The 21,732-nt window shown below is 40.2% G+C and overlaps 1 protein-coding gene across 1 annotated transcript in view; it reads right to left on the bottom strand.

Annotated features, from left to right (window-relative positions):
* The window catches only part of LOC135083087 (uncharacterized), a gene marked incomplete at its 5' end in the record, with an annotated part of 71,489 nt that extends 50,711 nt beyond the window's left edge, over positions 1-20,778 (bottom strand). Inside the window, 3 exons of the mRNA XM_063977851.1 lie at positions 13,770-13,865; positions 17,428-17,615; positions 20,673-20,778. Coding sequence (XP_063833921.1) covers positions 13,770-13,865; positions 17,428-17,615; positions 20,673-20,778 — 390 coding nt within the window. The remainder of the gene's footprint in view (positions 1-13,769; positions 13,866-17,427; positions 17,616-20,672) is intronic.
* Between the last annotated feature and the right edge of the window lie 954 nt (positions 20,779-21,732).

Here is a 21,732-nt window from a genome sequence, read left to right as displayed (position 1 = left end):
TCAATCTCTGATATTTGTATTTTTGTAACGAGTAAACTCTACAACTACAGGACCGATTTCAAAAAATCTTTCGTTAGAATGCCACGTTATCTCTTGAGTAACATAGGTCCCTGAGTAGCTTAAAATAAATTCATCGATGGCATCAAGTGATGCTCCTCCACAACAGACGTCAAAAGTACGTGAGCTACGGCCCTTATATCAGTCTTCAATAAACAAATCATTAACATAATAACTGTTTGATAAACTATAAGCTGGAGTTATGATAACACCGCACTCAATGGAAAGTAATGAAAACTCTCAAAGGAATTTCCGTTTAGTTCAATAGCAATTTTCAATCGATATAGGCATAGGCTTGGATTAATGCTGTAATTTGCAATTTCAATATCGATAAAACGGTTAATCGATCTTTTTGTACTTTCCATCAGTTTCCAATTATCTTCTAGCTGAAGCTTATTCCAGTCTGGTTTTATTCACGCTAGAAACGAGGAACTATGAAAGATAATCGAATATTAATAAATGTATGAGTATAACTAGAAATATAACCACATTTTGCCATCACAGATCAAGTTTCTTCTATTTTAGTACAGCTCGACGTGAAATTAACTGCCGTTACATTTAACAGGTCTTTTTACATAATAATCCCTAGATATTTTATTCAACGCTATCCGGAATCCGACTTAAGAATGAACCTAACAAGGGATACCAGACAACCGATAGAAGGATTATTTGAAAACAGAACCATACAAATATTGCGACATCATCATCATCGTTTCAGCCATGGGACGTCCGCTGCTGAACATTGGCGTCCCCCAATGATTTCCAGAATTGCCGGTTAGCAGCGGCCGGCATCCAGCGCCTTGCTACAACCTTTATAAGGTCATCTGTCCACCTTGTGGGTGGACGTCCACCCAACTGCGACAAAATTCTACCTAACTATTCGTTTTCCCAAATAGTGACCTGCTAACTTCTAATTAGGTGGACCAGCTAATCGGTTATCTCAAGCGATCACCATCGCCATTCACACTGCGGTAGTATTCGCTTGCGAAATATCCTGCGTACGCGCCGAAATAGTACTTTATATCGTACCTTTTATTAAACTAGGCCTACACTTTCTGTGTATTCTGGTAACCTTATGTATTTTGAAGATTTTTTTTTTCATTAATTCTTTACAAATTAACATGTATCTTTGACAGGTTATACCCGGATCGGAAAAAGGGTGTTTAAGATAGACGAATGATAAATCGATTTTGGTCTAGTCTTAGCAGTGCTCTGGAAAATTTGTTCAGCCGCTATAATGAAAATACGTGCATAAAGAGCATGAAATAAAAAAAAAAATCGTAGACGAAATTCATTAAAAAAATCAAGAGACCGTAGAAATAAGATAGATTAACGCAAGTCGGTAGCTATCACTGACATAGAACCGATATGTTTAACAAAACATCGACAAAGGACATCGATGTGATCCCTGCCCTTCGAATAATGTTCAGTTGGCGTGTACAAAAACGACGTAGATCGATGTATTCGATTGTGTTAACGCGTGCTTGTGTAACGCTTAAGACTGTTACACGTCGCATAAAATATTCAATGATCGAATAGTTACAAATGTACAGACATGTAAAAATAATAATAGCGATTTATTACAAATAAATTATTGAAATAAATCGACCCGGTATTATTTATTATTTTATAGAGCAGAACAATTAAAACGAGGTTTTATTAATGTTGATTTTATTTCAAACGGAGAATCTATATTTAAAAACAATAAAAGGTAGGTACTAACAATAGGCGCTCTACTGACCTATGATAATACTAACTAATAATAACTTAAATTGACTGTATCTGGATTGATTACCATAATCATCAGACTCATAATGTACACTTTTTAGAGGTTCTAAATCCTTTAGTTCTAATCTGTATCCTAGTAAATATTTATTGATATTTAAATGCCCATAGGGGCATAAATAAAAGTTATTACTTGATTTAACAATAACACACCAAGTACAACGGGACCATTCTCACCTCTCGTTCCCACCGCTGCAACTCCTGTGTAGCCAGGATCTATGTTTAATACACATTTTCATTAATAAACTTAGTCCCATCATACACAGCCAGTGATCAACATACACTGTTGCAGTCATAGTTACGACAAAAAAAAATTCATCGAGCTGCCAACTGCCAGAAGCAGTCACAACTGCTCGAGCAGTTCCGATTATGTGTGTACGTAGAATACTGTAGTTTGTTATGCAGTCGTAGTTTGAAGCTGTCGGTACTAAAGCCCGGTCTGTGAGCACGTAAAATGTTGTCCAATGACCCCAAGCTACCCATCCTTATCACTCGCGCGTAATTATATTGCTGTCGCGACTGGCGCCCGCAGTGAGTGTGCGAGCGCGACAGCAACATAATTACGCGCGAGCGATAAGGATGAATAGCTTAATTCTACGTGCTCGCAGACCAGACTATAGCTGCTAGGCTAGTAGGAAGTTAGACCATAAATCGCTCACAATAGCCCAATCATGAGGCTTGCCCTGCAAAACTAACTAACTAGTTGCTTCAAGCTGTCCGTGTATGACGGGCCTTAGCCGACAATGATGTTGCCAAGTGCAAATAATAAATAAGGAAAGCCACAGGATAATAACTTGTGGTTTCACAAATAATTACAAAAAAATAGTTTTCATTTTAACTACAACAACATAGCATATGATATCAATCACAAGTGCATGTAACTTGCGAGTTGCACCACCTAACTTTGACCGTAACTTTAACGATAACCGGTGCTTTTTGACGTTTGTCAAAGTTACGTTTGTCAAAGTGACAGATTTTTGACGTTTGTCAAAGTTAAAGTAAGATGGTGCAATCCAGCCTTACTCATCACGAAATCTCAGAAACTACAAATGTAGGAGTCTCGAATTTTGCATGGAGGTTCCTTTTAGAACATAGGTGCTCACTAAGACGGGATTTTGCAAAACCCAACCCATAAGGGGTGTGGTAACGGGGTGCACGCGCACGAAGACGCGGGCGGCCGCTAGTTTTAAATAAAATATGATATCAATCATGAATGACATTCATAATTAATCTTCTATTATGTTTGCACATTCGTATTGATAGATTCAATACCAATTATGAGTACAGACCACCGTACGTCAAGGTACGCATGTAGGATCTTATATCATTGTTATAGGGTCGAATTTGCAACAAAAAGTAGTCTAATATGCCGTCAATTGTACATACATTCATAGCAGCAAGGAAAATATCAATTATGTAACGTTATAAGTCGGGAAATAAATGAAAATGGAGGAAATCCCAAGTGCTTCGTTCTGTTGCCCGTTTTCCTACTGCGCCGATAAGGCATGTTGTTATCGCAGCCATTTTATAGACATTGGTGCGTTTTATGAAACCTTTCATTTTGTATTTCACTAGCTTTTTCCCGAGACTTCGCCCGCGTGTATAACGATCTGGCACTGAAAGACTATCGCTTGCTAACCCTTTAAAAATCGGGTTAAAAACTATCCTATGTTTCCTCCAAGGAGGATACATTTGCTTTTAATGAACCTATCTATTGATGAAAACCGCATGAAAATCAGTCCAGTGTTTTTGATCTAATCGCGAAAAGAAAGAAAGATGAGAGACGCGATGTGAAGGGCAAGCAAGAGACTGGATAACAGACGGAGGAGGACCTGCGAACCATTTTCCCATGAGAACAAGAAATATATCCATGAAGTTTGACTATTTTAGGAAGATGTATGCGAAATTGCAAGAAAGCACTTGCTGATGCTATTGCGCTAGTTCTAGATGAATACGTCCTCAAATCTAATATAAACATTGCTCCAAGTAAGTACTAGGCTAAAATTATAAGAAAACTAAATATTTTAATAGACATTAATCTCACGCAAATATAGTGTTTTGAAACTAGTAAACAGCAATTAGTTTATCAGAAGTGCAAGAACTGGCCTTAGTCATTATCGGTCGGTGTCATGACAAGTCAATTTAATTTAATATTTATGTACGAAAAGGGTAAATAGGCTAATTTATAAATTGATAGTTTAATTATAGTACAAGATCAATAGGATATGCAGGAGCATATCCTATTCAATTAAAATGGATAGTTTGTAAGGATGGATGTTTGACCTTTTCAAGCAAAAAGTACTAAACGGATTTTGATGAAACTTTACAGTGTTCTTGTTGATGCATTAGACTTTAGTTTTAGGCTGCGTTTCCACCAGAGATGTGGGAGGATGCGTAGCGAGGGATGTGTTTGCAAAGAACCAATAGAATCGCTTCTTTACTTCGCCTCGGTAAATGAAGCGATTATCCAGGTTATTAAGTAATGGACGAGTGGGCCTATACTCCCCACGCTCTGCCAGACAGATTATAAGAATATTATAAATCTACAAAAGCAAAGCAGCGGGCAAAAGCTAGTTATTTAATACGGAAAACTAAAATGGGCTAATTTATAAATCGCCTAATGATAATAACGATAAGTGTTCAATTAAATTCACACTAATTTAATTGATTAAACTTCAATTTCAAAATAAGCGCATGCACGTGTTTTTGCATATTTTGCGATGCGGCCGCTTTGAGCACGACTGCACGAGAAGCTACAAACTGAAGCACCTTATGCTGTTGTGATAGGGTTGGATTTGCAACAAAAATGTCGGTATAGTTTGATGTGCTGTCACTTGAACTACTAATTTCGTAATCGACGAGAGTTGACACAACTTTATTGACAAGTGTTGTTTTGTGATGACAAATGACATAAAATCTGTTATTTGGTAAATTATACTAATTGATGTCAGAGATGTTGTTCCGCAAAATGGAGCAACATAAAATTGTAATTAAAATGTTTGTTTGTATGTTTGTTACAGACAACCTCAGGAAGTAAGTAGGTTACAACTACAACAATACATTAAGTAGTGATTGTAAGTTGAGCCATTCTTGGGGTATTTAAAAACTGTTAGGTAGTCATCATCATCATAATTTCGGCCATAGGACGTCCACTGCTGAACATAGGTCTCCCCCAATGATTTCCACAATGGCTTTGGTTGGTGGTTGGTAGGTAATAGAGTTTGAAAATTATTTCTTATTGCAACATCCTTAGACAATAGTGATACTATTCCCAGTTACACTATTGTTAGCTGTCAAATAACCGTCTGAATCCAACTGGCATAACATAGACAAAATGTATCTAAATGGAATGCGCATGCACATTCTTCGCAACTCCAAAGACGCCCACTGTTGCGATTTTAAATTAAGGAAACTGAAAACGCACTCATTAAAATTATTTACCGCTGAAACGACATCCTGTCTTTAATTGCAAGCTTTAACGGCTTTTTAATTTTAACTATTTTTTTTAATAATGTAAAAATGCAGGTGTCATTTCATTATGGATAGGTAGAACACACTACACCACAAGACAAGAAAAAGAAAAAATATACAAAAGATTTGGCACAATTTTGCCGGTCTTATCGCTATAGAGCGATCTCTTTAAGACAACCTAAAGTACAGTATAGTTACTAAAAATGCAGTTTAAAAAAATATTAATTTCAAAGTATTATTAGTATTAGGCCTTTTCAGGGATCTTATACACGTCCCAATGAAACTTGCTCATCATTCTCAAATATGCATACATAGATCTACCACACAGGTTGTATTTGAAGCAGAACTGGAATTGAACCTTCCAAGAAAACAAAAGGCTTGCAAAAAATAAACAATCCAGCAGTCACAATACCAGTTTAAAGCCGGTATAACAAAACAACGATCAAAATTCGATTTAACTCAGTCATAACTCTACTTTGTGATTGGTCAAAATATTAAAATTAGACCTATCAAAAGTTTAAATTAAGTTTAAGGTAATATGTGAGCATGATTTAATTTTTTTAAATCCGCAAACCATATTAACTATCTTTTTAAATTAACAAACCCGTACAAGAAAATAATCAAAAATAATAAATACCTTCTTTCAAAATCAATAAATACACAAACACAATTCGAAACTAAACTTTTTATCACCAAAAAAGAAAATAAAAAAGTTTGTATTCCAAATTCGAATTTCGGATTTCGCGCGCAATGTTAAGGCGCGCAAGCACACGCGCCGCGCGATGTCGCAACTGTGGAATGAATGGCGCGTGAGCAGAACCCAAACATAATGCGAAGGATAATGTTGATAAATAATTAGATCATCAAAGTAATTAAATTAACTGGTGAAAAATTATAGGACAAGGTTATTTTGACAGACAAATAGTAAATAACGTGTTAATACCTAAAATGCATTTTAATCAAAAAATATTGTAAACTTCATAGAGTGTCAAAGAATTCGTAAAATTATGTTAAAGAATTATGTATTTTACACTTTCTTGATGGGACCAAAGGACGAAAAAAAGCTTTATTTTGGATTCGATAAGCATAAGAATACTATTTAGAATAAATATACCAAAATGCACGAAAATAGCAAGCATATCTTGTGGTCAGAATAGTTCGTAAATAAAAAATATTTAAAAAAATATATAAACCCTATTATTATCACAAAAGTAAATAATATGTAATGATGTGTCATAGCAGTCCATTTCGTAATATTTAAATCATAATTTTATTCACAAGATTGGCAAATTTCTAAGACGCGGATAGAGCGTGTGGACTGCGCCTACGCACCTACGCAGTATTTGGCTTTAGAAGGGCATTCAACATTTAGCTACTTATTCGCCGAAGGACAGGGCCCTTGGCCATAAAGGGCGTACTACGCGTTGCGAAACGCGTTTTATTCAACCATAATATAGTCAATGGAAACGTCTGTCTGTAAAATGTTCACGCTTATTCCACTAAATCGATTAAAAAAAATTATAATAAAAATAAACTTTTTTAAAAACAAGCTTTTATTCTGAATTTCGAAAGTTTGTATCGCGCATGGAATTTATTCCTCTTTTTCTCTGTTTGCGCTACAAGCTTTCGAGATTCAGAATAAAAGCTTGTTTTTAAAAAAGTTTATTTTTATTAATTTTATTTTACACTTTTTAGTTATATCTTAATCTCAGGACCCTGGACATTATCTAACACTAAAGTGCTCGAAAAGACAAATCCAACGAACCCAAACTCGATGAGTATCCGCCGTTTTGTTTAGGAGTTCCTATGGCCACCTCCCGACTCCATCATCAGACCAGCTGAATGGTACCATAATATTGCATTGTCATCGTACTTACATAAGTATACCAAATTTCAGCTCAATCGGTTGAGGAGAACTGGTCTTAAATTCAGTTGCAAGATTTGTCCCACACATACTAACAAGTGAAGTCAATATAAAGCTTGTAAAAAAGGTATGGAGATGTAGATTGAGAGTTGGAGAGACATGAAAGGGTGCTAATCCCGAAAATTATCTTAGCTATGGTAATATCAAATCAATAAAATGTTGACAATATAAAAACTTTAAAAGCTTTTACGTTTCAGTCAAGTGTTTTGGAAGAGGAAACGCGCGTCTTTCTTTAACAAGGAAATAATAATTAACGCGGACAAAAGTGCTAATTTAGCTATGAATAGGACTAACAACTTGATTTTTTGTTGTAGATTGTTATAAAAACCTTTAATTGTTACATTTTGTATATTCGTGTCTACAAACACATAAGTGAACCATATCTTCGCGGTCCATTTTGTCCTGTTTACTTTTTGATAATAACTATTTTTAGAATAATAATCCACCCACGCCGCCGTTCCGTATCATTGTTTTGGTAACTTCAATGTTTTTTTTATGCAGAACAAGGCAGGTATTTGACCGCAATCGCACCTGACGTTTAGCGAATGCAGTCTAGGATAGTAAAAATAGAAAACATACCTGCCCTGTAAGGCCCAGAACAGACGGTAAAACGCAACTGCAACTTTCTGATGATTCTGATGAATGAAACTGAAACTGAAAGTTTCAAACTGGTCGCGTCATGTGTGGTCTCTCAACGGACGCTATGGCAGAAACTTAGATGCAACTCAAAAGTAACTAGCAGTTGCAGTTTCGTTGCAGTTGCGTTTCACCGTCTGTTCTGGGCCTAAGTGCTTATTCACTCTAGCCTTGAAAAGGCCCGCATTATAAGTGTTCGGGAAAGACAGCATTCTATGCTGTCTTAGGATAGGAATCCTACATTTTATAGATTTGTATGGAAATATAGAAGCCCAAAACCTGTTACTTTTATTTTTGTGGATGTTCGTTACCTTTCCGATAGCACTTTTCAACTTCTTTCAATACTACATAATAACCCCGGGTAGGGTTGCCAGGTCTAAAAACACAAAAGCCGGACTCTGTGCTGCTCATGAGTGGGTACTATCATCTTTGAATGAACATAACATTATTCTGTGGCTCGAGTTTCGACTGGCGCGGCAGCCACATAAAAGCCGGACAGGCCGGACAAGACAATATTTGGCCGGACAAGCCCCTAAAAAGCCAAACATGTCCGGCTAAAGCCGGACGCCTGGCAACCCTACCCGGGAGTAACAAAAAAAACAAAATAAAATCTAATAAAAATGCAATAAAACAATCCGTTTCTCAGTGCGTCAATAAAGTACGGCAAATGCAAATTCTCTATTTTCTATTCGCATTTCGCACACTTGGCCTCACGATCCGAGGCCGCTGTATCGACGATAAACAACTGAATTTCCGAATAATCTACATTTACGACTAGGTTCTTGAAGTACATAATGTTCATTCAATATTCTAGTAGTATAGTAAGTATTAGAAGTAGACATAACTCCGGTAGTATCGATTACCCTTTTGACAGTGGGGCACATAACATGCAGTTTGTTTATTTCTCTCGGTATGTGATTCATGCTTGAGTACCTTTCTGTCAAATAAAAAAAAAATATTCTATTCGAGTAAGGGTATCCTTGGGGGAGGCCTTTGTCCAACAGTAGACGTCTTTCGGCTGAAACGAACGAACGAACGAAGGGTATTCGACCAAAAAATAGTAAATATTAATCTCAGAATAAATAGTCAGTTTTGACATATTTTCCATATTGAAACTGTCAATGTGCCAGTTATACCAGGAGTTATTCTCGGATAAAAGTTTGGTCAAATCGGGCCTAAGGGAAGAAAGAAAGAAAACACATTAGCAAGCAAAATCAAACTCAAGAACGCTTGAAATATCACTATATGAGACTTCTATACTTGAGAATCGAACCTAGTACCTTTAGATGGACAGACTTCATCAGAAGAACTAACCAGAGGACTATGAAGACTTCATAATGATATCATGACGTCATAAGTATATCATTACGTCATAATGGAGTCAGATTCCAGAGATGCTCTACCTATTTGATAGCAAATATTTGGTCTATGGTTTAAAACAAATAGTACTTGGAACATCCAACCAAAGCTGTACCATGAATTCGCACCTCGCTAAAGTATTTCCCCGAATGACTAATGCAGCGATGGCTTTTTCATTATTTAATTTTCGGCAAAAAAAAAAACAAAAATGGTTCTAGGTTACAAATTAAAAATACGCAAGACTCAGAGCAGTTAAAACGAAGAGCTTAGAACAGTTAGAACGTTTAATTTAACCATACAAGATTCCTTGTTTTACAGTACAATTTTCAACGTGGTTTTTAAAGCTATCCAAATGTAAATGTCCCAATGTCTAACTGTCTTTTGGATGGATGCAGGCCGCTACCAACCGTGCGATGTGGAAGTCATTGGGGGAGGCCTATGTTCAGCAGTGGACGTCCTAGGGCTGAAATGATGATGATGAACTGGCTTTTTAGTTGTTAAATATGTTTTAAAAAAAACTGCTCTTCCAACAAGCTCTACCTGGTGGTATACAAATACAACATTCTAAAAAGTCTATGTCCACCTGGCTGTCTTGTGTTGTCATGCCATGCGACGTTACTTAAGTCTGTATTGTGTTTCGGTAATTGGAAGTTAGATAAGATAAGCATTTGCTCTGTGATTGAGGATTCCTGGATTTTTCCACCTCCAGCCTTATTCACTAATTTCCATCAGCTAAAAACCTTTAGATGCAGGCCGAGTTTCAGGAATATAAGGTAGCCAGTTCCTCCCTGGCTGAGGATTCCTGGTGACGCTTTTTTCCAATATCGACCTGATCATCACTTTTCATGGGGTAAGAAGACGCAGGCCAAGAGTTTCTCCTTCGTTGTTATAAAAATACAGGATGCTATTTCAGCAAAGACAATTTTCACAAACAACATAGTCAACTTAGTATTCTCATGACATATCTCATATGTCGGAGATGAAAACTATTAAGCTATCAACATAGTATGTTTTCCGTGCGATAATTCGTTTAATTGTGCAAAATTATGCGATTAAGTTGTACGTCTCGTGTCCAGGAATTGAGGAATTACTTTGTAATGATGTTTGGAACGTGGAGGGACGCGTGACAAGCGGTACAGATAGCAGAAAGTATTATGGTACCGTATGCAGTTGGAATACGTGCGATATTGGAATAAAAATGTGTGATGTGCTGTCGTCTATACAAAAAACAGATTTAGAGAGATAAGGGAAATGACTTCTCGTACTTACGTATTTGTTTCGTTAGAAAAACTCATTTATTTTCTGCAAATAGGCTTTTAAAAAGCGCTTTTAAAGTTGCTGTATTCTCAAGATATTGCGTTTTTCGAAGTTGATTTTATGCATTGATATTGTTTGAATTAAATTAGGATCTTGAACATGATTGTTTAACTGTCACTGTATAATTTCGAATTTAACTGCTTGAAGTAAGCATTTTCTATTTTCTAAACACCTAATTAGAAGCGACCTGCATGCACCATCGGTTACACCACCTAACTTTAACCGTAACTATAACAAAAACCGGTGTATTTTGTATGACAGATTTGAGTTTGACAGATTTTTGACGTTTGTCAAAGTTAAAGTAAGATGGTGCAACCCAACCTTAGTAAGTTAAACAACATAATAATATTATCGCAAATAGGCTGGCAAAAAAAACCTGGCCAAACTATTATTAAATAAGATATTGAAAACTTTTTTTCAATTCTGATTAATTTCGCTGCATGACATATCAATCCAGTTGAGTAAGTAAACGAAAATTCAACACATAATTCACATAAGCCTGCCTCATAATACACTCGTCGTCAAATAAATCGCACCTCCCGCGACAAGCACTTTTAAACGTATGCATCCCCACTTCCCACCAATATTGGCACTACTTAAAAGCCTAGTTCTAAACTTGATTTCATTATAGGAAAGGTTTTTACCCCAAAAATGTGTCTTTAGAAGGATCCAGAGTCACTTCTTCAAAAAATAGGTAGTTACACTTGTGCAACTTTTATGGCTATAAAACTGTTAAGTTGGGAGTAATCGCTATCCATCGGTTAAAGAGGACACGTGAGATCATTATTTGGTTTCATTACCTTAAAAATTGGTCTAATTGATCCCAGAGGTGAGCCCAAAGTGAGGTCTTTTTTCAAGTCACATTTATGGTATATGTTAATCATTTATTAAGAAATTGAATGTATTTTTCTTTAAGGATATTTATTGGGCTTTCAAATAATACCAATATTGTTGGGGTACCATGATTGTGTCAGAAGAAAATCTTTAAAGTTCGCGTCGCGGAAGGTGCGATTTATTTGATGTTGAGTAGGATATTTGCTTATGATTGTGAGATGAATACCGTAAAATTGAAAACGTTTACTTGTCTATAAATTCTTTTAAATTAACGTAAATTAAGTTTTTACCGAAAGTTGGTGTAAATAAGATTTTCACGCAGGAAACAAGAAATGAGACTAATAGCGCCATCTACAGTTCCACCTTATCAACACATGTATCTTAAAATAATATGCTTTGTATGCGCACGCACACTCATTAGGTTCGGCATGTTGTCGCGATACCAGCGATAGATGGCGTTAAACACTATTATTTTATATTTCGCTCGGATTTTTTCTATAAAAATGTTTCTTTCTAAATCAAATCAAAATCAAATCAATGTTTCTTTCTATAGATATACAGGGTGACAGGTAAAGCGATACATTCTTTGAAAGGGGTTAAAGTAGAGCTTATTTGCAGTCATTTAAGTCATATGACACCATGTCCGAAACTTGTTCATTTCCAAGTTATTCAAGATTTAATTATTTTTTAAAACATCTCCAGTTTTTATGTTAAAATGTACCCTTGTAATGAAGAATACGGAATAATGTTAACTTTTTTGTTGTATTCGTATAGCTAAATAATAAGATTGACATTTTAAATTAAAATTTGCAAGAAAGAATCGTCATTACTCAAGTAAAAGCTAAAAAACCATGTATTATTTTGCAAAAAAAATATGTTTTATGTAATTAAACGAAGAATTTCCAAGAAAAAATGTATGGAATGTTGTGTACAAATTACAGAATTTAGTTCCTTGATTCATTAGCTATTCAAAAAGGTACAGGTGTTTAACAAACACTACATAATTATTTTTTTATTTGAATTTAAACGTCTAGTAAGATACTTTCATAAATAAATAAATAAATAAAAAAGTCACACTAACAACTGTTCTTGGGTCTCAATAAATGAAAAACTTAGTATTTTAATAATAATTGTATCACCTAATTTTATCTAGGTACATTATTTTAAGTCCTGCTCAAACTGTGAGCCCCGTCTTCTAATACAAGCTCGTAGTCTGTTTCTCACTTCTGTTTTTGTGACTCTTCTTGTCAAACTTTGCTGAATATCTTGAGCTGCCCTCTGAATGCGCTCACGAAGCTTTCACACACACAGCACACTTTCGGCTCAGTGTACGCCAATGGATGGATCAACAATATCCACTTCGTTGGATTGGGTGCGGTGGACCCATTCCTTGGCCAGCCAGAAGTCCGGATCTGACCCCTTGCGATTTTTATTTATGGGGTCACATGAAGTATCTCTTGTATGTAACCCCCGTAAACAACGAGCAAGAGCTTCGTGAGCGCATTCAGAGGGCAGCTCAAGATATTCAGCAGTTTGACAACAAGAGTCACAAAAACAAAAGTGAGAAACAGACTACGAGCTTGTATTAAAAGACGGGGCTCACAGTTTGAGCAGAACTTAAAATAATGTGTGTATAAAATTAGGTGATACAATTATTATTAAAATACTAAGTTTTTCATTTATTGAGACCCAAGAACAGTTGTTAGTGTGACTTTTTTATTTATTTATTTTTTTATGAAAGTATCTTACTAGACGTTTAAATTCAAATAAAAAAATAATTATGTAGTGTTTGTTAAACACTTGTACCTTTTTGAATAGCTAATAAATCAAGGAACTAAATTCTGTAATTTGTACACAACATTCCATACATTTTTTCTTGGAAATTCTTCGTTTAATTACCTAAAACATATTTTTTTTGCAAAATAATACATGGTTTTTTAGCTTTTACTTGAGTAATGACGATTCTTTCTTGCAAATTTTAATTTAAAATGTCAATCTTATTATTTAGCTATACGAATACAACAAAAAAGTTAACATTATTCCGTATTCTTCATTACAAGGGTACATTTTAACATAAAAACTGGAGATTTTTAAAAAAATACTTAAATCTTGAATAACTTGGAAATGAACAAGTTTCGGACATGGTGTCATATGACTTAAATGACTGCAAATAAGCTCTACTTTAACCCCTTTCAAGGAATGTATCGCTTTACCTGTCACCCTGTATAATATAATTACTGTCCTCTCTATAGGTTGTCTGGAAGAGATCGCTTCATAACGATAAGACCGCCTAATTGTTCCTTATGTGTTCCTTTTCTTTCTGTTCATTTTATGTGGTGTGCAATAAAGAGTATTTATTATTATTATAATTATACTATGTACATACCTCTGCCCAGAAGCACACGATGAGCGAGGAGCCGGACATTAGCAGCGGGTAGTACGCCGAGAGCAGGCTCGTCGCCCATCCCTCCTGGAACGCCGACTGGAAACATAATACTACAGTCAATATGTGCTTTAGAACAAGGTAAACATTCTATCTCCTATCCTGTATCCTCCCCAACCCGTCTGGCCAGCGTGGGGAGTGTAAGCCAAATCCTCCATTTGCCTCTGGTAAGTTAGAGAGTGCCGTGCTCCTGCAGTGGAGACTAAATTACCTGATGATGATGATGAAACATTATATCTACTTCAATATCGTTCTATGGAGTCTGTATTAGTGCACATTGAAATGCGAGTTGACTTTTACGGGTCTTGAATTCGCGGAAAATATACTCAACATCAAATAAACCGCACCTTCCGCGACGCGAACTTTAACGATTTTCTTCTGACACAATCATGGTACCCCAACAATATTGGTGTTATTTGAAAGCCCAATAAATATCCTTAAAGAAAATCACATTTAATTTCTTAATAAATGATTAACATATACCATAAATGTGACTTGAAAAAATACCTCACTTTGGGCCCACCTATGGGATCAATTAGACCAATTTTTATGGTTATAAAACTAAATAATGATTTCACGTGTCCTCTTTAACAGATGGATAGCAATTAAACCCAACTTAACAGTTTTATAGCCATAAAAGTTGGCTCTAGCGTAACTACCTATTTTTTGAAGAAGTGACTCTGGATCCTTCTAAAGACACATTTTTGGGGTAAAAACCTTTCCTTTAATGAAATGAAGGTTAGAACTAGGCTTTTAAATGGTACCAATATTGGTGGGAAGTGGGGATGCATACGTTTGAAAATGCTTGTCGCGGGAGGTGCGATTTATTTGACGTCGAGTGTAGTTTAAATTCAAATTCAATAATTTATTTGCTAGAATACCTACATAATCACATGCTCGTTTTACAAAGTAGATCTAACCATTTTTTTGTGCTGACCTGAGCAATTGCTTAATTCGCTTATGGGTTAATCCGGCTCTGCATTTCAAGCTCTTAGACAAGCTCTTAGATCAATGGATTTGGCCTACGCTCGCGGCGCTCGGTACTCTGACCATATGGATTAAGCAGGCATCATCATCATCATCATTTCAGCAACAGGACGTCCATACTTACGCAGGCCTGATGTTCGCATATTTCCCCCTTAGCTACGATATCCACAGGAAGATGGGGTGGTTCTATTCTACTGCTGGAACACAGCACAGCTTTTGGAATCAATCTTAATGGCATATGGAAGAGGCATTCTTACTGCCCCTTGCAAACTTGACCTCCACTGGTTTAGTTTTTATTGGCGGCAAGCCTGGCTACACAGGAGTTGCAGCGGTGGGAACGAGAGGTGGGAATAGTCCCGTGCGCCTTGCATTCTTTACGACACGACTTCACGACGAAGTACAGCATGTTCTGCGTGGTGACCTTGCACGCTCGCAAACCGTGGGCGCCTTCAGCCGCCGGTACTGGATACACCGGCCGTCAGCTGTCTCGGAACACTCACCGGAGACACGAAGTAAGCCCCTCGGATGAGCGAGGCCAGGAACACGACGAAGTACAGCATCTTCTGCGTGGTGACCTTGCACCTTCAGCTGCCGGTACTAGAGACACCGGCCGTCAGCTGTCTCGGAACACTCACCGGGGACACGAAGTAAGCCCCTCGGATGAGCGAGGCGAGGAACGCGACGAAGTACAGCATCTTCTGCGTGGTGACCTTGCACCTTCAGCTGCCGGTACTGGAGACACCGACCGTCAGCTGTCTCGGAACACTCACCGGGGACACGAAGTAAGCCCCTCGGATGAGCGAGGCGAGAAACGCGACGAAGTACAGCATCTTCTGCGTGGTGACCTTGTTCGCAGGAACTTGGGCGCCTTCAGCCGCCGGCACTGGAGACACCGGCCGTCAGCTGTCTCGGAACACTCACCGGGGACACGAAGTAAGCCCCTCGGATGAGCGAAGCCAGGAACGCGACGAAGTACAGCATCTTCTGCGTGGTGACCTTGCACCTTCAGCTGCCGGTACTAGAGACACCGGCCGTCAGCTGTCTCGGAACACTCACCGGGGACACGAAGTAAGCCCCTCGGATGAGCGAGGCGAGGAACGCGACGAAGTACAGCATCTTCTGCGTGGTGACCTTGTTCGCAGGAACTTGGGCGCCTTCAGCCGCCGGCACTGGAGACACCGGCCGTCAGCTGTCTCGGAACACTCACCGGGGACACGAAGTAAGCCCCTCGGATGAGCGAAGCCAGGAACGCGACGAAGTACAGCATCTTCTGCGTGGTGACCTTGCACCTTCAGCTGCCGGTACTAGAGACACCGGCCGTCAGCTGTCTCGGAACACTCACCGGGGACACGAAGTAAGCCCCTCGGATGAGCGAGGCGAGGAACGCGACGAAGTACAGCATCTTCTGCGTGGTGACCTTGCACCTTCAGCTGCCGGTACTGGAGACACCGACCGTCAGCTGTCTCGGAACACTCACCGGGGACACGAAGTAAGCCCCTCGGATGAGCGAGGCGAGAAACGCGACGAAGTACAGCATCTTCTGCGTGGTGACCTTGTTCGCAGGAACTTGGGCGCCTTCAGCCGCCGGCACTGGAGACACCGGCCGTCAGCTGTCTCGGAACACTCACCGGGGACACGAAGTAAGCCCCTCGGATGAGCGAAGCCAGGAACGCGACGAAGTACAGCATCTTCTGCGTGGTGACCTTGCACCTTCAGCCGCCGGTACTGGAGACACCGACCGTTAGCTGTCTCGGAACACTCACCGGGGACACGAAGTAAGCCCCTCGGACGAGCGAGGCCAGGAACGCGACGAAGTACAGCATCTTCTGCGTGGTGACCTTGCACCTTCAGCCGCCGGTACTGGAGACACCGACCGTTAGCTGTCTCGGAACACTCACCGGGGACACGAAGTAAGCCCCTCGGATGAGCGAGACCAGAAACACGACGAAGTACAGCATCTTCTGCGTGGTGACCTTGCAGGAACGTGGGCGCCTTCAGCCGCCGGTACTGGAGACACCAGGCCAGCTGTTTCGGAACACTCACCGGGGACACGAAGTAAGCCCCTCGGATGAGCGAGACCAGAAACACGACGAAGTACAGCATCTTCTGCGTGGTGACCTTGCACCTTCAGCTGCCGGTACTGGAGACACCAGGTCGTCAGCTGTCTCGGAACACTCACCGGGGACACGAAGTAAGCCCCTCGGATGAGCGAGGCGAGGAACGCGACGAAGTACAGCATCTTCTGCGTGGTGACCTTGTTCGCAGGAACGTGGGCGCCTTCAGCCGCCGGTACTGGAGACACCAGGCCAACTGTCTCGGAACACTCACCGGGGACACGAAGTAAGCCCCTCGGATGAGCGAGGCGAGGAACGCGACGAAGTACAGCATCTTCTGCGTGGTGACCTTGCACCTTCAGCCGCCGGTACTGGAGACACCAGGTCGTCAGCTGTCTCGGAACACTCACCGGGGACACGAAGTAAGCCCCTCGGATGAGCGAGGCGAGGAACGCGACGAAGTACAGCATCTTCTGCGTGGTGACCTTGTTCGCAGGAACGTGGGCGCTTCAGCCGCCGGTACTGGAGACACCGACCGGCAGCTGTCTCGGAACACTCACCGGGGACACGAAGTAAGCCCCTCGGATGAGCGAGGCCAGGAACGCGACGAAGTACAGCATCTTCTGCGTGGTGACCTTGCACGCTCGCAGGAACGTGGGCGCCTTCAGTCGCCGGTATTCGGCGACCACGCAAATTGTCAGCTGGACTGCGCAGATGAACGCCACCACCAGGAAAATACCGCCGATGCCTGGAAGCAGACATTGATGTCATTATTATCGTCATCAGGTCATTTGGTCTCCAATGCAGGAGCACTACGCCATCTAATTTACTTGGGTTTGTTGAAGTTTCAAGATTCCGAACGAGTAGAGTAGGTGAAGGAGGTGGAAAATAATGATTTTAGATATGGCATGGAGCTTGCACAGATAGGTATGTCCCCTCGCTGTTCGTTTCTGAGTCTTATGGCTATGTGTGCTTGTTACTCTTGACATGGGTAACAGCCCCATGGCTTGGGTCTTAATAGCTGTCAGGGGGAGTATACCCCACAGGCGTGGTACAAGAAGTTGGGCGCGGCGCACTGGTCGCCGGTGTAGCGGATCTAGCACAGGCAGGTGCCGTTGAGGCAGTCCCCGCGGCCGCTGCAGCCGAGGGTACATCCTTATTGCTTGTGTCTTGCTGTCTATACTCATGAGGTCTGTGAACTGAGCTATACTCACAAGCGTAGTACGAGAAGTTGGGTGCGGCGCACTGGTCGCCGGCGTAGCGGATCTCACACAGGCAGGTGCCGTTGAGGCAGTCGCCGGCCGCAGCAGCCGAGAGTACATCCTTATTGCTTGTGTCTTGCTGTCAAGGGTATACTCACAGGCGTGGTAGGAGAAGTTGGGCGCGGCGCACTGGTCGCCGGCGTAGCGGATCTCGCACAGGCAGGTGCCGTTGAGGCAGTCCCCGCGGCCGCTGCAGCCGAGGGTACATCGTTATTGCTTGTGTCTTGCTGTCAAGGGTATACTCACAGGCGTGGTACGAGAAGTTGGGCGCGGCGCACTGGTCGCCGGCGCACACTGGATCGAGCCCATACAAAGCGTTGGACATCGCTTCCTTACTCAGTGTTTTTAAAATAAAATGAGATTGCGTCAACGTAGTAACTTCAAATTTTTACAGTGTAAGGTTGACAAGTTTATCTTTCTAATGTGATAGATTTTACTTATTAGATGGCAATTAATATAAGTGAAAAAAAATCTTAAAATATAGTGATGAAAAACTTGTATTTATTGTTCAATTAAAAGCAAATACTCACTCATTTTGGTCTGTTTCCATATTTAAAGAGTAACATAGTCTAACAATACTCTAAATTTATTCTCATTAAGTGTTAAAATTATTAAAGAAATATTTTTGTAAACGCCTGATTTTTCATTGCACACAATCACTTTGTTCGATTTTGTCGAGCTTGTTTTCATATTCTGTTAACTGTTAGATACATAATCTAACAATACTCTAAAGTTATTCTCATTAAGTGTTAAACTTATGAAAGAAATGTTTTTGCAAACGCCTGATTTTTCATTGCACACAATCACTTTGTTCGATTTTGTCGAGCTTGATTTTATATTCTGTTAGCTGTTAGATACATACTAATGCAAATTTATAGGGACTTAGCGGACTACAAAACTGACTCCAATCAACAGATTGCCTAAGCCAATCTACGTTTGTAGCTAAAAACTGGTGCTCATTATAATGACACTACTTCTTCTTGCGACAAACAATGTCAATGAAATTATTGTTTTTTTTTTATAGTTATCTGATAAATAAAATGTGTAACTCAGTACCTACCTAACACAATCATAAATGAAGAAAAAAATACATACAAAATGTATGTATGGTATGTACTAAATTCAACGACAATCTTTTGAGATGATGACAATATGATTTTTTTACTATATCTGTTTTATAGTATTTCTTTATGTTCATAAAGTATTAACTACGTTAGTACTTACCTCTGTTTATCTGAAGAGAGTGTATGCGAAAACAGCTCTAGTATCCTAGCTAAAGAACTAGCGCGATCTTTCATCGTGGTTTTTAATAATGCATACAAATCTCTATTTGACTTGAGGTTTTTCATTTTAATGAGTATTTTTACTGAATTGCACACGATAAACCACTCATAAACCAAAATAAACATCTTTGGTTTACCTGACATTATTTTAGTGTAACGAATTTTACCTAAGTTAATTTTGCTATGCGGAAAAATGAGGCGCTTTTATTTAGTTTTTTGTGATTTTCTCGAAAATAGGGATGAATAAGGGTCTAAAAACTGAGTAATAATATCGCCCACGTTGTCATCTATCATCTCTCATTCATGGTTTGTTAAAGATCGCCCAAGATGTCAACTAAAACACGCAGTTTTCATTAAAAAAAATACCTTTTAAAAATACGTCAAAATAGCCAAGCTAGAAGTTTTTTAGGCACTCATTTTAACACACAGATTAAGATAAAGGTATAAGATAATACATTAATAAGTAATAACATAAAACCAGTGAACGAAATTGGATAAATTGACAATACAAACAGAAGTCAGAAAATCCATGATTTTGACTTTGTTCACTTTACGGTCGCACCACATAACTATGATAGTAGATCATGACTTGATATTAGTGATATTTGATAGAATGAAGTCTCATCTTTCAATTTATATGCAAATCAATCTTGTTTTAAGTAGTTGCATTTAAAGCACCATGTCCAACACCTTGTATGGGCTCGATCCACCGTGCGGCGTAGCGGATCTCGCACAGGCAGGTGCCGTTGAGGCAGTCGCCGCGGCCGCTGCAGCCGAGAGTACATCCTTATTGCTTGTGTCTTGCTGTCAAGGTTAACTCACAGGCGTGGTAGGAGAAGTTGGGCGCGGCGCACTGGTCGCCGGCGTAGCGGATCTCGCACAGGCAGGTGCCGTTGAGGCAGTCGCCGGCCGCAGCAGCCGAGAGTACATCCTTATTGCTTGTGTCTTGCTGTCAAGGGTATACTCACAGGCGTGGTAGGAGAAGTTGGGCGCGGCGCACTGGTCGCCGGCGTAGCGGATCTCGCACAGGCAGGTGCCGTTGAGGCAGTCCCCGCGGCCGCTGCAGCCGAGAGTACATCCTTATTGCTGGTCTTGCTGTCAAGGGTATACTCACAGGCGTGGTACGAGAAGTTGGGCGCGGCGCACTGGTCGCCGGCGTAGCGGATCTCGCACAGGCAGGTGCCGTTGAGGCAGTCCCCGCGGCCGCTGCAGCCGAGAGTACATCCTTATTGCTGGTCTTGCTGTCAAGGGTATACTCACAGGCGTGGTACGAGAAGTTGGGCGCGGCGCACTGGTCGCCGGCGTAGCGGATCTCGCACAGGCAGGTGCCGTTGAGGCAGTCCCCGCGGCCGCTGCAGCCGAGAGTACATCCTTATTGCTGGTCTTGCTGTCAAGGGTATACTCACAGGCGTGGTACGAGAAGTTGGGCGCGGCGCACTGGTCGCCGGCGTAGCGGATCTCGCACAGGCAGGTGCCGTTGAGGCAGTCGCCGCGGCCGCTACAGCCGAGGGTGCAGCCCGCGCCGCGCGCCGCCGCCGACATTACGGCTTCAGCGTAGTACGCTAGCAGAGAGCGCATTTTATGCGCAGCGACGGCGCCCGTCGCTTTTTAAGACTGGAATAGAAGAAAGAATTCTTGTTAGCATGGAATAATTTTGCTAAAAAACATGCTTGATGTATGGACACTATGGACAGGAAGAGTCAGTAAGATATTCTTTATTCGGACTGCAAAAGGACTGTATGAATATTACCGCGAAGAGGTTAAGCGACGTGGTGCTCGTTGATACAGGTAGGTATCTATAATCTGACAATATTTTTTATTTTCCCTGATGATAAAAAAATATTGCATTACTCTGACCAAGCCAACTTTGGCATATTACTCGTAAACTGCAACTACATATCCTCAATAATTGGGTGCAGAAATCTGCCTTAATTTATGACCCAAATCCACACAATATTTTGAGGTCATCCAAATCGAAAAGATCCATTTAGTCCACCACTTAATAATAATTCAAATTCAAACCATAGATTAATCATAAATTCAATAGGCCAGCATTATAAATTGGAAATAGGTCGTGGAATATTTCGTGACCCACATCGAACTAGAAGATAATAATGCTGATGATACAGTATGAACTTCCTCTATAGTGTAGATTGTAGATGTTAAAATAAACTCACAAATGAAGTAAAAACAGTAATCTGACTCAAGTCATACTCAGCTTTTGGCATTGTTTTTTTTTTTCGTCAGGAAAATACATTAATTTGTATAGGTACATCAGGTGATCCGTCTGCTCGTTTGCCTCCTGTCACATACCCACCAG

Source organism: Ostrinia nubilalis, chromosome 22 (genome assembly GCF_963855985.1).
Source record: "Ostrinia nubilalis chromosome 22, ilOstNubi1.1, whole genome shotgun sequence".
In the NCBI taxonomy this organism is placed as follows: domain Eukaryota; kingdom Metazoa; phylum Arthropoda; class Insecta; order Lepidoptera; family Crambidae; genus Ostrinia; species Ostrinia nubilalis.
Note: the sequence above shows the minus strand (reverse complement) of the source record. Positions and strands in the feature narration are given on the sequence as shown.